Here is a 15,464-nt window from a genome sequence, read left to right as displayed (position 1 = left end):
TGAAAAAACCCATAGAACTTTGCTTAAGGATATAAATGAAGAGCTGAGTGAATGTAGAATTACCATGTTCCTAGACAGAAGATGCAAAATGTAAATAAAAATGTCAATTCTCCATCTATATTATTTCATGCAATTTTAATCAAAATCGAATAATTTTGTGAATTGTAATCCCAAAGGATTAAACCTAAAAAATCCACAGCTAAGCTAAAAAACTAAAGAATATAAAAATATTTTCTAAGCAAGACAAGATACCCAAAAGCCATAAATGTAAAAGATTGACAGATATGACTGCCTAAAACTAAAAATCTCCAAGCAATACAAGACTCAAACACAAACCTAAAATCTAGGGAGAAAGGGTCAATATGCTTCCATTAAAAAATCCATACATGGCTGGGCGTGGTGGCTCACGCCTGTAATCCCAGCACTTTGGGAGGTGGAGGCAGGCGGATCACGAGGTCAGAAGATCGAGACCATCCTGGCTAACATGGTGAAACCCCATCTCTACTAAAAAAAACAAATACAAAAAATTAGCCGGGCGAGGTGGCAGGCGACTGTATCCAGCTACTTGGGAGGCTGAGGCAGGACAATGGCGTGAACCTGGGAGGCGGAGCTTGCAGTGAGCTGAGATCACACCACTGCACTCCAGCCTGGGCAACAGAGCGAGACTCCATCTCAAAAAAAAAAAAAAAAAAAAATCCATACATATCAGTATGAAAAATCCCCAGCTACAGCAGGAGAGATGGACCGTTGTTGTAAATGGGACAACCATCAAAGAAACACAAATGGCCACAGGAAAATGGTCTCGCTCTACGCTCTCAGAGTGGCAGAGGGTAAACCACATACAAAACAGGTAGTCCATAACCAAACCATCACTTTTAGGGGGGAGGGGGTTGGAATTAAAGGGACTATAATTGTACATTTATAGGGTTCTACAATTTTTTTATTTTACAAAGTGAACGTGCATTACTTTTTTTTTTTTTCTTTTAAGACGGAGTCTTGCTCTGTCGCCCAGGCTGGGGTGCAGTGGTGTGATCTCCACTTACCACAGCCTTGACCTCCCAGGCTCAGGAGATCCTCTCACCTCAGCCACCCAAGTAACTGGGACCAAAGGTGTACACCATCATGTCCAGCTAATTTTTGTATTTTTTGTAGAGTTGGGGTTTCACCATGGAGCCCAGGCTGGTCTTGAATTCCTGGGCTCAAGCAATCCTCCTGCCTCGGCCTCCCAAAGTGCCGGGATTACAGGTGTGCACCACCATGCCCAGCCTTTTGTAATTAAAATAAATGAAAAGTTAAACTGAATTCTTTCAAGTGTTACTTTCCATTTTCCTTTCATGAGATTTTTCAACGACATATTACCTCTTGGTCCAGGTTATATTCTTCATTTGAATTAAGTGCAACTTTTACAGTAATATAATCCCCATTTTTCACAGCATCCCTTAACACATCTAAAATGAAAGAAAAAATAAGTTAGATTTTATAAATCTAGATTTGTGAAAGGGATTTCAGTATTTCCAAAACTACTCACTACTTGGAATTGCATCTGTTGCAGCAAAATTCTCATCTTTCCCATCAAGGTGCTTTTGGAAATCTTCTAACTTCATCCATTCCAGCTGCAGGTCCATGCCCAAGCTCAGGATCTGCTGCCTGCCATCTGCAACACACAACGGCCTTGTTAACATGCATTTGTCTGAAGTGTAAAAAACCCACATTGAACACACAACGGCCTTGTTAACGTACATTTGTCTGAAGTATAAAAAACCCACATTGTTGTTTATGAAATTTGTGGTGTCTTAACCAAAGCTTTATGTATACTTTTAACACAAGTCATTGTATAATGGGGTCTTTTAATTGATAAAATCCCCAATTTTCTTTGGGAAGTAATATGAACGATCCACATTTAGAAGCCATGGTACTCTGAAGGCATAAAGATAATGGGTAACCTGTCATTGTAAAATAGCGAAGGAGGAATTTTAAGACTAAGTAGCTCAAACGAAGGAGGGATCGGGGATCTGGTAAGAGGAAATGCAATTCTAATGTGACTTTTCTCCCTTACACCATTCTTCTTGGACATACGCTGCTTCCAACCATGTACAGATAAAGCTATTCTCAGCGTGTGAGCTATCCCAGCATGTGAGTCAAAGGCACTGCTTATGGATCCTTCCAGACTCCCTCAGGCCCCTACGTCTGGAAGCCTCCTGCTCCCACGGTGCCCTGGCCCACACCCAACCCCCTGTGAGGTATTGCTAGAGTCCTCCCCAACAGGACCTACAGGCACGGGAAAACCGAGGACACATGTTTCAGCCTTTATCACCACTGCAATCAATCACAGACTTCAGTGCAGCTCATTTGGGAGTAATTCACAATGGTTATGTGCTTTTTTTACAAGTGAAAAACAGAACTACTTGATGGTACAGTTAAAGGATTTTCACCTGAAACCAGTTCCTCAAACTATATAGATGATGTTAGGCAGATGGCCTTGCCACAGAAATAAAGTTTGTAAAACATATGCAATAAATGAAGAACTTTTCCGAAGCCCTCAACTCAAATTAACACTTCTGCTAACTCTGAGAGCTGACAGCAGAGAAACAGCACAGCCTCTGGGCTGTCCATCCTGGTGCAGCATTCCAGGTCTATCAGCAATGGTAACAGTGAAAGCCACTAGCAATCATAAGACATGTTAACTTATTTACATGAATGGATTTATTTCCTCCATACACAATAACCTGTAAGGGGAGACATGTTACAGATCAGAGAGGCTGGGAGAGGCTCCAGGGTTTGCTCAGAGACACACACCAGTGAGTGGCAGAGCTGGTCTTCTTACTCAGGTGTCTGAGTCCCCCATGAAGCCCCCACCTGCTATGCCCCATGACCCATCCCATCACTGAGGAAGCAATGTGGAAAGATTGTGGAAGCAGAACAGATGAGGTCTTTATGAACTGAGATAATACCACCGAACTCACAGGACTGCTGTAAGAACAGAGAGCATGCCTAGACCAGAACCACTGGAAAGGCTGAGCTGCAGCTCAGATTGTGGTCTCTAACAAAGCAAACTGGTTCAAAACCCATGTTCATTCCTGACAAGTGTGGGTCTTGCCTCTGGACCTGATATGCTTTTCTTTTCTTTTTGAGATGGAGTCTTGCTCTGTCCCCAGGCTGGAGGGCAGTGGCGCCATCTCGGCTCACTGCAAGCTCCGCCTCCCAGGTTCAAGTGATTCTCCTGCCTCAGTCTCTGAGTAGCTGGGACTACGGGTGCCTGCCACCACTCCCCGCTAATTTTTGTATTTTTAGTAGAGATGGGGTTTCACCACGTTGGCCAGGATGGTCTCGATCTTCTGACCTCGTGATCCGCCCGTCTTGGCCTCCCAAAGTGCTGGGATTACAGGCGTGAGCCACCGTGCCCGGCCTTCTCTATTTTTAATAAGAAACTCGATATACATATAAAAAGGAATGAATGTCACAAAGTGAAACAATGAAGCGTGCTCTGTGGTCACAAGAACTGCTCGGGGGCACATGCCTGTGCCTCCCACAGCTGTCCCCTGCACGGTGTCATTTACATCTGCAGTCCGCGTCTCTCATGCTCTTCTTCAACATAGCTTTGCCATAAATACACATATCCCTAAGAAATACACAGTTGGTTTTGCTTGCTAATGAGCTTTATATAAATTGCAGGAGTTCTTTATATTCTGGGTAGTGATCCTTTGTCTTTTCACCCTTTCTAATGGTAGCTTTGTTAAATGGAACTTATTTTGTTCAGTCAACTTTATCATTTTATTCCTTTATGGAACATTTTGTGTCTTAAGAAATCCTTCCCTACCCTCAAGGTCATAAAGATATTAGCCTTAATCTCTAAACACCTAGCATCTAAATATCCTCCTTAATAGGGCCTCACTCCATGAGGATTTGACTCTCAGGTAAGGGGCTTCTGCTACATGAATAATCGTCTGTTCTGACACCAGTGAGAAGAGGCATCCTCCCCATGTGCATCCATGATGCCCCGTCCTCTGTCCTCTATCAGAGCTGCACCGCCAGACTGAGGTCTCTACCCTGCTGCGCTAGTTCACCTACCCTCCTGTGCCAAGTAAATGCTATAATGAATCACCAGGCTGATATAGCAGGTTTTAATTACTTACTGGGACAACTGGCTTTGGCTCTTCTTGAGTCTTCCACATAAACTAGAATGAGCATTTGTAAATTCCATGAAAAACTATGTTGAGATTTTGATTAGAACTGCAGTGATGCTATAGACCAGTTTGGAGAAAATGACAAATTTCTAAAATTGTTTTCTTTTTTTTTCTGAAACAGAGTTTCACTCCGTCACCCAGGCTGGAGTGCAGTGGCAATCTCAGCTCACAGCAACCTCCACCTCCCAGGTTCACGTGATTTCTGTGCCTTAGCCTCCTGAGTAGCTGAAATTGCATGAGCTATGTTTTGCTCAAGCGCAAAAAAAAAAAAAAAGCTATTTTTTTGCTCATGCAAAAAAAATTTTGCCTGGCTAATTTTTGTATTTTTTAGTAGAGACGGGGTTTCACCATGTTAGCCAGGCTGGTCTCGAACTTCTGACCTCAAATGATCTGCCTGCCTCAGCCTCCCCAACTGCTAGGATTACAGGCGTGAACCACCGTGCCTGGACCCTAAAATTGTTTTCTAATAAAAATGGCATATATACATTTTAGTAACTTTCAAGCAATCAAGAAATCTTTAAAATTTTCTCCATACAGGCCTTTTTTTTTTTTTTTTGGACAACAGTCTTGCTCTGTCATCCAGGCTGAAGTGCAGTGGCACGATTTTAGCTCACTACAATCTCTGCCTCCTAGGCTCAAATGGTCCTCCCACCGTAGCCTCCTGAGTAGCTGGGACTACAGGTATGTGCCATCCTGCCTGGCTTATTTTATTTTATTATGTTGTTGTTGAGACGGAGTTTTGCTCTTGTTGCCCAGGCTGGAGTACAATGGCGTGATCTCATCTCACTGTAACCTCCACTTCCCCGGGTTTAAGCGATTATCCTGCCTCAGCCTCCCAAATAGCTGGGATTACAGGCATGCGCCACCATGCCTAATTTTGTATTTTTTGTAGAAGTGGAGTTTCACCACGTTGCCCAGGCTGGTCTCAAAACTTCTGAGCTCAAGCGATCTGCTTGGTCTCTCAAAGTGCTGGGATTATAGGTGTGAGGCATCCCGCCTGGGTGACAGCTATTTCCCTTCCCCGTTCCTTTCCAATGCCTATGCCTTTTTTCTTTCTTTGTCTTACTGTACTGAGTAGACCTTAGTATAATACTGAATAAAAGTGTTGACAGAAGGCATCCTTGTATTATTCCTGGTTTAAAATCAATGTTTCTGGCCAGTCATGGTGGCTCATGCCTGTAGTCCCAGCATACTGGGAGGCTGAGGCAAGTGGATCACTGGAACCCAGGAGTTCAAGACCAGCCTGGGAAACATGGTGAAACCCATCTCTATAAAAAATCAAATCAAATCAATGTTTCTAATGTTTCACCATTATAACTCATGCTGCTAAAGGGTTTTTTGTTGTTGTTGGTGGTGGTGTTTTGAGACAGGGTCTCACTCTGTTACCCAGGCTGGAGTACAGTGGTGTTATCATGGCTCACTGCATCCTCGAACTTCCGGGTTCAAGTGATCCTCCTGTCTCAGCCATCCAAGTAGCTGAGGCTATAGGCAAATAGTACCACACCCAGCTAATTTTTTAATTTTTTGTATAGACAGGGTCTTATTTTCCCAGGCTAGTCTTGAACTCCTGGGCTCAAGTGATCCTCTCATTTCAGCTCCCAAAGTGTTAAGATTATAGGTGTGAGCCACCATGCCTGGCTTATGTTGCTAAAGGTTTAATGTCCTTTATCAATCGAGAAAGCTCCCTTTATTCATAATGTTAGGTTTTACTTTTTAATCAAGAATGCTATTAAATCAATTTCTCCTTTACAATTTGTAGGAAAAACCCAACATGATGATGAGATTTTTTTTTTAAAACAGGGCCAGATTAAATTTGCTAATATTTTGTGGGGGACTTTTGTGTGTGACTTCGTTTAGTGAGCTTGGCCTGTCATTTTTCTTTTTTTTTTTTGAGATGGTGTGTCGCTCTTGTTGCCCAGACTGGATTGCAATGGTTTGATCTCAGCTCACTGAAACCTCTGCCTCCTGGGTTCAAGCGATTCTCCTGCCTCAACTTCCTGAGTAGCTGGAATTACAGGCATGTGCCACCACATCCGGCTAATTTTGTATTTTTAGTAGAGAGAGGGTTTTTCCATGTTGGTAAGGCTGGTCTCGAACTCTCGACCTCAGGTGATTCACCCACCTCGGCCTCCCAAAATGCTGGGAATACAGGCATGAGCCACTGCGCCCGGCCTTTTCTTATATATAGTTTTTGTCTGGTTTTGGTACTGAAGTTATGATGGTCTCCCAGAATAAGTTAGCATTAGCATTCTTTGTCTATTTTTAGAATGACTTTTATAAGTTTGGTAGCCTTGGGTTTGAGAAACCCATCTGGCTTGGTGTTAAATTTATGAGGCTGTTTTTATTATTCCACGTTATTATTATACTTTAAGTTCTGGGGTACATGTGCAGAACGTGCAGGTTTGTTACATAGGCATACACGTGCCATGGTAGTTTGCTGCACCCCTCAACCTGTCATCTACATTAGGTGTTTCTCCTAATGCTATCCCTTCCAGAGCCCCCTACCCCCCGACAGGCCCTGGTGTGTGATGTTCCCCTCCCTGGGTCCATGTGTTCTCCTTGTTCAACTACCACTTATGAGTGAGAACATGTAGCGTTTAGTTTTCTGTTCTTGTGTTAATCTGCTGAGAATGATGTTAGTCTGACAGGCTTCCCTTTGTGGGTAACCCGACTTTTCTCTCTGACTGCCCTTAACATTTTTTCCTTCATTTCAACCTTGGTGAATCTGATGATTACGTCTTGGGGATGCTCTTCTTGAGGAGTATCTTAGTGCTGTTCTCTGTATTTCCTGAATTTGAATGTTGGCCTGTCTTGCTAGGTTGGGGAGGTTCTCCTGGATAATACTCTGAAGAGTGTTTTCCAACTTGGTTCCATCCTCCCTGTCACTTTCACGTACACTAATTAAACGCAGATTTGGTCTTTTCACATAGTCCCATATTTCTTGGAGGCTTTGTTCATTCCTTTTCATTCCTTTTTCTCTAATCTTGTCTTCTCGCTTTATTTCATTAAGTTGATCTTCAATCTCTGATATCCTTTCTTCAATCTCTGATATCCTTTCTTCCGCTTATCGATTCAGTTATTGATACTTGTGTATGCTTCATGAAGTTCTCGTGCTGTGTTTTCAGCTCCATCAGGTCATTTATGTTCTTCTCTAAACTGGTTATTCTAGTCAGCAATTCCTGTAACCTTTTCTCAAGGTTCTTAGCTTCCTTGCATTGGGTTAGAACATGCTTCTTTAGCTCAGAGGAGTTTATTACCCACCTTCTGAAGCCTACTTCTGTCAATTCGTCAAACTCATTCTCCACCCAGTTTTGTTCCCTTGGCGAGGAGCTGTGATCCTTTGGAGAAGAGGTGTTCTGGTTTTTGCAATTTTCAGACTTTCTGCACTGGTTTCTCCCCATCTTTGTGGATTTATCTACCTTTGGTCTTTGATGTTGGTGACCTTCAGATGCGGTGTCTGAGTGGACATCCTTTTTGTTGATGTTGATGCTATTCCTTTCTGTTTGTTAGTTTTCCTTCTAACAGGCACCTCTGCTCCAGGTTTGCTGGAGGCCCACTCCAGAACCTATTTGCCTGGGTATCACCAGCGGAAGCTGCAGAACAGCAAAGATTGCTGCCTGTTCCTTCCTCTGGAAGCTTCGTCCCAGAGGGGCACCCGCCAGATGCCAGCCGGAGCTCTCCTGTATGAGGCGTCTGTCGGCCCCTACTGGGAGGTATCTCCCAGTCAGGAGACATGGGGGTCAGGGACCCACTTGAGGAGGCAGTCTGACTCTTAGCAGAACTCATATGCTGTGCTGGGAGATCCACTGCTCTCTTCAGAGCCATGAGGCAGGGACGTTTAAGTCTGCTGAAGCTGTGCCCACAGCCGCCCCTTCCCCAAGTTGCTCTGTCCCAGGGAGATGGGGGTTTTATCTATAAGACCCCGACTGTGGCTGCTGCCTTTTTTCCAGAGATGCCCTGCTCAGAGAGGAGGAATCTAGAGAGGCAGTCTGGCCACAGCAGCCTTGCTGAGCTACGGTGCGCTCCTCCCAGTTCGAACATCCCGGGAACTTTGTTTACACTATGAGGGTAAAACCACCTACTCAAGCCTCAGCAATGGCGGACACCCCCCTCCCACCAAGCTGAAGTGGCCCAGATTGATCTCAGACTGTTGTGCTGGCAGCAAGAATTTCAAGCCAGTGGATCTTAGCTTGCTGAACTCCGTGGGCGTGGGACCTGCCAAGCCAGACCACTTGGCTCCCTGGCTTCGGCCCCCTTTCCAGAGGAGTGAACGGTTCTGTCTCGCAGGCATTCCAGATGCCACTGGGGTATGGAAAAAAAACTCCTGCAGCTAGCTCGGTGTCGGCCCAAACAGCCACCCAGTTTTGTGCTTCAAACCCAGGGCTCTGGTGGCATAGCCACCAGAGGGAATCTCCTGGTCTGTGAGTTGCGAAGACCATGGGAAAAGCGCAGTATCTGGGCCAGAGTGCACCGTTCCTCATGGCACAGTCCCTCAGGGCTTCCCTTGGCTAGGGGAGGGAGTTCCCTGACCCCCTGCATTTCCCAGGTGAGGCAATGCCCCACTCTGCTTCTGCTCGCCCTCCGTGGGCTGCACCCACTGTCCAACCAGTCCCAATGAGATGAACCGGGTACCTCAGTTGGAAATGCAGAAATCACCTGCTTTCTGTGTCAATCTCACTGAGAGTTGCGGAACGGGGCTGTTCCTATTCGGCCATCTTGCCAGCAATCCCGTATTTCACGTTTTTTTTTTTTTATTTTGAGACAGAGTCTTGCGCTGTTGCCCAGGCTGGAGTGCAGTGGCGTGATCTTTGCCCAACACAACCTCCGCCTCCCAGGTTCAAGCGATTCTCCTGCCTCAGCCTCCTGAGTAGCTGGGACTACAGGTGCGCGCCACCATGCCCAGCTCATTTTTTTGTATTTTTAGTAGAGACGGGGTTTCACCATGTTGTCCAGGCTGGTCTCAAACTCCTGACCTTGTGATCCGCCCGCCTTGGCCTCCCAAAGTGCTGGGATTACAGGCGTGAGCCACCGTGCCCAGCCCTCATGTTCTTTAACAGTTGTGACTATTCAGTCTTTTTTGGATCAGTCTCATTATTTTTTTCCCAAGGAATTTTTCCATGTCATTCAGTTTTCAAACCTCTTTTTCAATTTTAGAGATGAAGTCTTGCTATGTTGACCAGGATGGAGTACAGTGGCTATTCACAGGTACAATCTTAGCATAATATAGCCTCAAACTCCTGGGCTTATTGATCCTCCTGCCTCGCCTCCAGAGTAGCTGTGACTATAGGCACATGCCACCATGCCTAGCCAGTTTTCTTTTCTTTTTTTTTTTTTTTGGAGATGGAGTCTCACTGTGTCACCCAAGCTGGAGTGCTATGGTGTGATCTCAGCTCACTGCAACCTCCGCCTCCCAGGTTCAAGCGATTCTCCTGCCTCAGCCTCCTGAGTAGCTGGGACTACAGGTACACACTGGTCACGCCCAGCTAAGTTTTTGTATTTTAGTAGAGATGGGGTTTCACTGTGTCACCCAAGCTGGTTTCCAACTCCTGAGCTCAGGCAATCCACCTGCCTCAACCTCCCAAAGTGCTGGGACTACAGGCGTGAGCCACTGCCTGGCCGCCTAGCTAGTTTTCAAATCAACTGGTAAGAAATTGCTCATAGAATTCTTTCATCTTTTAAATCTGTACACAACCTATAATCATATCTCTTTTTCATGTGTTTCTTTTGTTCTCAACAAACTGTGTCAGAGGCTTATTTTATAGCAAAACCAGGAATCCACTTCTGGCTTTATTGATGTTCCACTACTGTATCTGTTTTTTACTGCCTGGTATCTCAACAGCAGTGTTGCTATTTGGTATCTGCCCTCTGCAACCTACCTCTTCCTCCTTGCCCACTGGTACCGGAAATTACCCTAATTTCCTGCAAGCTCAGCAATACATCCAAAAGCACATTTTCCCTCGGTATCTAAGATATAGTCATTTTGTAGTATAAGGGTTTCCCAGGTGATCTAGTCTGTCATATATTCTGAATTTTTCAATTCTCAACTGTTTCTCAAGATTCACAAATTATACAAAGTTTTATTAGACTAACCTCTCTGATTTATTAGGTCCTAGTTATACACATGTATGTACACTTTTTAGTACTCCCCTCCCCACCACTACTGTAGTCTGTATTCGTCTTCTTCACCAGTTCCAATGTCCTCAGGACAGCATTTATAATATAATCTTATTTAGTGTTATTTGCTACAACATTAAAAGGGTAAAATACAAATAAGTTTATAGTTGATAATTTCCTGAAAGAAATCTATTAAATAGTAAGATATAAAATGGGGCTGCCAGGTAAGAGTAGGTAAGGTAGAAAATCAGAAATCTTTTCATTTCTATACGTGCTGAGAACATTATAGGAACTCAGAAAAATTGTTTGATCCATTGAGAAGTCACAGAATGACCCGTCTTCAATATAAAATGTTATTTATTCAGGAGATCCAAATAAACCCTTCTACTCCATTACTTTTTGATGGTTGAGATCAGAAATACAGAGAAGAGTACAGTAAAATAATATGGTGCACTACCTTGAAAAATTCTGCAAAACGATTCCAAACTCACCCGAATTCTCATCTGCTTGGCACACGCTGTCGAAAACCTCCTGATCACCTTCTGCAGCAATGTATGCCCAAGTATCTGTTTCGTCTCTGGTGTTTCTCCTTTCTTTAAGTGACTGTTTATTTTCCTTGGTTTTGTGATCGTCTATGGTTTTAAAATCCAGTGGTATTTCTTCCCTTTTCTGATTATTCTCAGAAACATCATTTTTTTCTTCTGGAGTTAATTTAAATAAATCAAATGCATTTCTGATTTCCTTAAGTGCTAATGAAAAAATTAAAATAGATGGTTAAGTATGAGTCACAAATTTCTGTTACATTCAAAAGAAAATCTAACTTAGTGTTAAAGCAACAAGATATTTTCTTAATTTTTACTAACATCTACCTTGCTTATAAAGCCTGGTCTGATTTACTGTCAAAGCCACAAAATCGTTTCAGCTGGTCTTTCTACTGGCTGCTCAATATTCAGAAAGGATGTCTAGTGTGAATGGCTGTTAAGCAGATGTTCTGAACTACTCACCTGCAGTTGTGACAAAGGCCTACTGAAGGCAGTGAGTCTCAGAGTGATCCAAGTCACACCAGCACCTTTCCCACAGCTAAAGACCCCAGACTGTCCATAGCTGGATCTTGAAGCTTGTACCAAAATGGCTTCTGGTGGCAAGTGAGGGAAACAGCAGGGTGCCAGAGCACTGCCTGTGTACCTGGTAAAACTGTACCTGATGCTACCAGCTTTTAACTAAAGAAGAAAGTGGGAAGAAAACTGGCAGGTACTAGACCTGACATAAGAAATAACCCCAAAAAGAAGAGAATTAGGATGAATTCTATTATAAACTCTGGGTACACAGCAGACAGGTTTTATTATCAGGGAATATTGAAAACTGGACTCTAGTGAGCACCCTTATGAATGGGACAAACAGTAGTTCCATTTAAGGCTGTATGTCCACAGTAAAAATGTATCTGAAACTGACATACAAGATACTAGGAGGAAAAAAGGTTAACAAGGCCAGGTCCAGTTTTACAGTATTTTGAACCTTTAGTCATTCTTTGAAGAATAGAAGGCATTTAAGATTTTTGTTTTGCTTTGAACAACAGTCTTACAGCCACTTTATGTGTGACCCACTGAAACAGCCACTGCTCCTGCCACTTCATTCACCTGCTTCTACTGCCAAAACCAGCCTAGGCTTAGAAAAAAAACTTACTTACTTTTAATATTACTTCAGTTACATACAGCTTTCAGTAAGAAAACCTAAGGAAAATCATCTATCTCTTAGAACCACTGTTTGCCAGAAAACATGTGTTCTAAGTACTTTTGCTATAGAAACTAAATATTTATCTACTAGGGTTTATTCAAACACTGTAATGGTGTTTTTTTGTTTGTTTTCAAGAAATATAAAGTATTTGTTCCAATATTTATATATATTATGGATTCTCTATTATGGTCTATCTTGAAGTGATCCAAAATGCGTATTCAATATCATATTTACACAAATGACACAGAGTTACATATAATTAATATATTAAAAGGTTTTTTTAAACTTAGCATCTGCTATAAAAACACATTTATTTTTCTGCCACAACTAATTTCCAGTCTCAGTAATTCTAATCTGATGCCTCATCATATTAAAAAGGAAAAACAAGGTGAAAATAAGGAAAAAAAATTATATAAATTTTTATATAATAAATTTAGGTAACTGGTTATTTGTATAATAGATAGCAACGTAAATGGCAAAACGTTAATATTTACACTCACTCTTTAATCCTTTTGGCTCTTTTCTGCCTTTTTCTTCCTTGTCAGAATCATGCCTTTTCTGATATTTTTCTTTGGATTCATTTTTTTTGGTCTCTTTGTCCTGAAAATGACATGATATCCAAAACAAGAATGGATAAAGAGTTGACACTGTATATTTATTTGAGAACCGGAAAATACAGGTTTGTGGCTTCAGGGAATCACCCTTGTATACTGTGGTACATGATCACTGATCATTAAATCCTCTTCACACAAAAGAATTTTGCTTCCTCAGTCAACCATATAATAATTCACAAAATATCAAATTCAAAACCCAACACCAGTTTTCCAACCCTCTTTTAGGAATTTTATTATTTAAAAAAAAAAAAGAAAATTCTAAGAAAGTTTTCCACCCATAGTCTTAACCAACCATGACTATTTTACTTCTCCATGTTCCCCCTTCTGGTCCTCGTACTTTTACATGGATAATCTTTTTTAAAATTCATTTTTGTTTACATTACACACATATTTTTACATGACTGTGTTCACATTTATGTAGGGTTTTCTTCTTCACTGCATTTTCTAAGTTGTTCTATTTTGCTGTAGCACTAATGAAGGTAATACTGCCATAAATAACTATGTATACACAGCTTTTCCTTCTTTAAAATGATTTCCTTAAAATAAATGCCCAAAACTGGAAATAATGGATGAAAAAAATGATGTTTTTTATAGCCCTTGATAAATATTGCATATATAAATACTCTCATAATTTGGAAAATATATCCATTTTGCAAAGCCATATAAAAATAATTTTTATAATGGGACAAATTCTCTATTAAATACATTTTTATAAGCATTAAAATACTGGTTAATATAGCTTGTGTCCTATTATTTAATAGTGGTATACTCAAGACAACAGGGGAAATGACCAAGCAGGATGTGAAAAGTTAATAAAATAAACTGATGAAGCTATAAACCTGAGTATACAATGCTCCATATATCATCTGAGTACCTCTAAAAACCATCCTGATTTTTGTTCACAAATTAGCCTTTAATTTTCTAGTCATAATCATTCTAAGAGAAACAAACCAGAGACTAAGAGATAAGCTGCGGTGTCCAAAAGCTGGAGGATCTTCATTTATGACTGCCCATGGTCATAAACACTTTCTTATAGCTTGACTGTTTCCCTTTCCTTGCTTGTGAAATGTCTTGACCACTCAACACGGGTTTTCTGCTGCCTCCCGTGGCCCTTACCTCCTCGGCTGAGTCTGTGGACCAGAGGCCTCTCTCTTCCCCGCTCAACCTCCAGCCCTTTAGCGTTTGGGCAGATACAGGCATCAGCTTCTCTAACTCTGCAGCACTTTTGCTTCTGTCTTGATTCCTCTGCTTTTTAGGCACAGTTTTCTTCTCTAAGAAAGCGTTCTTGTTCTCCAGCTTCCTGCTCTCTCTAGTGTCCTCAGCCTTTCTAGGGGTCTTCTTTTTCCTCCTGCCTCTGACATCGGTATCCTCCTCAGCACTCATGGCACTGTCTAGGGGCTTCTCAAAGCCATGCTCCAGCCCCGTGTCCTGCCCTGCTCTTTCTCTTGCACTTTTAGTGTTTTGTTTCTCTTCTCTGCTGTCGGAATGTAGCCCTTCACTGTCATCCTCCGGAAAGGGGGAATCATTAAGTACACTTGATTCAGATTCCACCTGGGATTCGACAAATTTTTCTTTTTTTGTTTTTCTATTTTCTTTGGGATCTTCTCTTGTTTTCGTCTTTAAATCTCTTATTTCACCCTTTTTAACTTTCTTTAATTCCTTTGTTTCTTTTACTTCATCTTTTTTGGGCTTTTTGGACTCCTTTAGTTCTTCTTTGGCTTCAGAAATTCTTTTCTTTGTCCTTAAATCAAAAACTAAACTTTCCAAGGAGCTCTCCAGGTCTGGTTTGGACTTGTCTTTTAGCTTCCCGGCCTTTGCTTTTTTCTTTTTCAGATCATCTGGGCTTTTCTCTTCTCTCTGCCTTAATTTTTTCTTTTTCTTCTTTGGGGAAGTATCTTCTTTTGTCTCACTTTGCTGATCGCTATCAGAGTTCGCCTCAAATATGTCATTATTTAAGGATAGTCTCTATAAAATACAAAAAAGATTAAAATATTCATTAACATATTGATTTTAAAGGTTTTGAAAAGTAGTACTAATGAAATTTGGTAAGAATATTTTTTGTTCCAAACAGAATCTCAACTTCTTAAAACTGCTTGCCTAAGCTGGAATCGTATGCAGCCTCTACCTCTGACTTAGCAAATAGGTCTTGGCGGTGAGGGCAAGTGTGAGTTTGGAAGGTAGGGGCGCACAGAAACTCAGTGCTGCTGAGCGCCCAACCCAAAGCGGGAGTGAGCAGACTCAGGTATGGTGGGCTATAAATGATTTGAATTTCAACATTTCCAAAACCACCAAGAAAGTAATTTTTACAGACTTTCTTGGCTGCCAACAAAGTAGTTACCAATGCAAATACAAAACGTTTTCTAAGACCCTGGATCCTGGAATGTCCTTAAACTTGCTCCTACGTTTGACAGTTATGTACAGAACAAGCAAGACTGCACACAAATCTTACTTCCCAAATTCATGTGTCATCTGAAATATTGCTTATGAAAAAATGTTTTCCTATTTTAAAATTGAAAAAAAGAAACTTAAGAATAAAGTAGTTGTATAAACACAAAAACACTATGCAAAGTATTTTCTGTTCCCATTTCCCAAAACCACCTTATCCTAAATGACTTGGGAGTAGACAGAAGGGATGGAAACGATAGCTTTTTTTTTTTTTTTTTTTGAGACGGAGTCTCGTTCTGTCACCCAGGCTGGAGTGCAGTGACTCACTGCAACCCCTGCCTCTTGGGTTCAAGCGATTCTCCTGCCTCAGCTTCACGAGTAGCTGGGATTACAGGCACGCACCACTACACCCTGCTAATTTTTGTATTTTTAG

The 15,464-nt window shown here is 41.8% G+C and overlaps 1 protein-coding gene across 1 annotated transcript in view; it reads right to left on the bottom strand.

The window, feature by feature from the left end:
• The window catches only part of MPHOSPH8 (M-phase phosphoprotein 8), a 66,129-nt gene that overhangs the window by 12,906 nt on the left and 37,759 nt on the right, over window positions 1-15,464 (bottom strand). The window contains exons 4-8 of the mRNA XM_054447211.2: window positions 13,763-14,611; window positions 12,533-12,632; window positions 10,790-11,047; window positions 1,529-1,654; window positions 1,360-1,448 (exon numbers count right to left, since the gene is read on the bottom strand). Coding sequence (XP_054303186.1) covers window positions 1,360-1,448; window positions 1,529-1,654; window positions 10,790-11,047; window positions 12,533-12,632; window positions 13,763-14,611 — 1,422 coding nt within the window. The remainder of the gene's footprint in view (window positions 1-1,359; window positions 1,449-1,528; window positions 1,655-10,789; window positions 11,048-12,532; window positions 12,633-13,762; window positions 14,612-15,464) is intronic.

This window comes from Pongo pygmaeus, chromosome 14 (genome assembly GCF_028885625.2).
Source record: "Pongo pygmaeus isolate AG05252 chromosome 14, NHGRI_mPonPyg2-v2.0_pri, whole genome shotgun sequence".
NCBI lineage: Eukaryota > Metazoa > Chordata > Mammalia > Primates > Hominidae > Pongo > Pongo pygmaeus.
The sequence above is the reverse complement of the archived record's forward strand: the minus strand, read 5'-3'. Positions and strand labels throughout refer to the sequence as shown.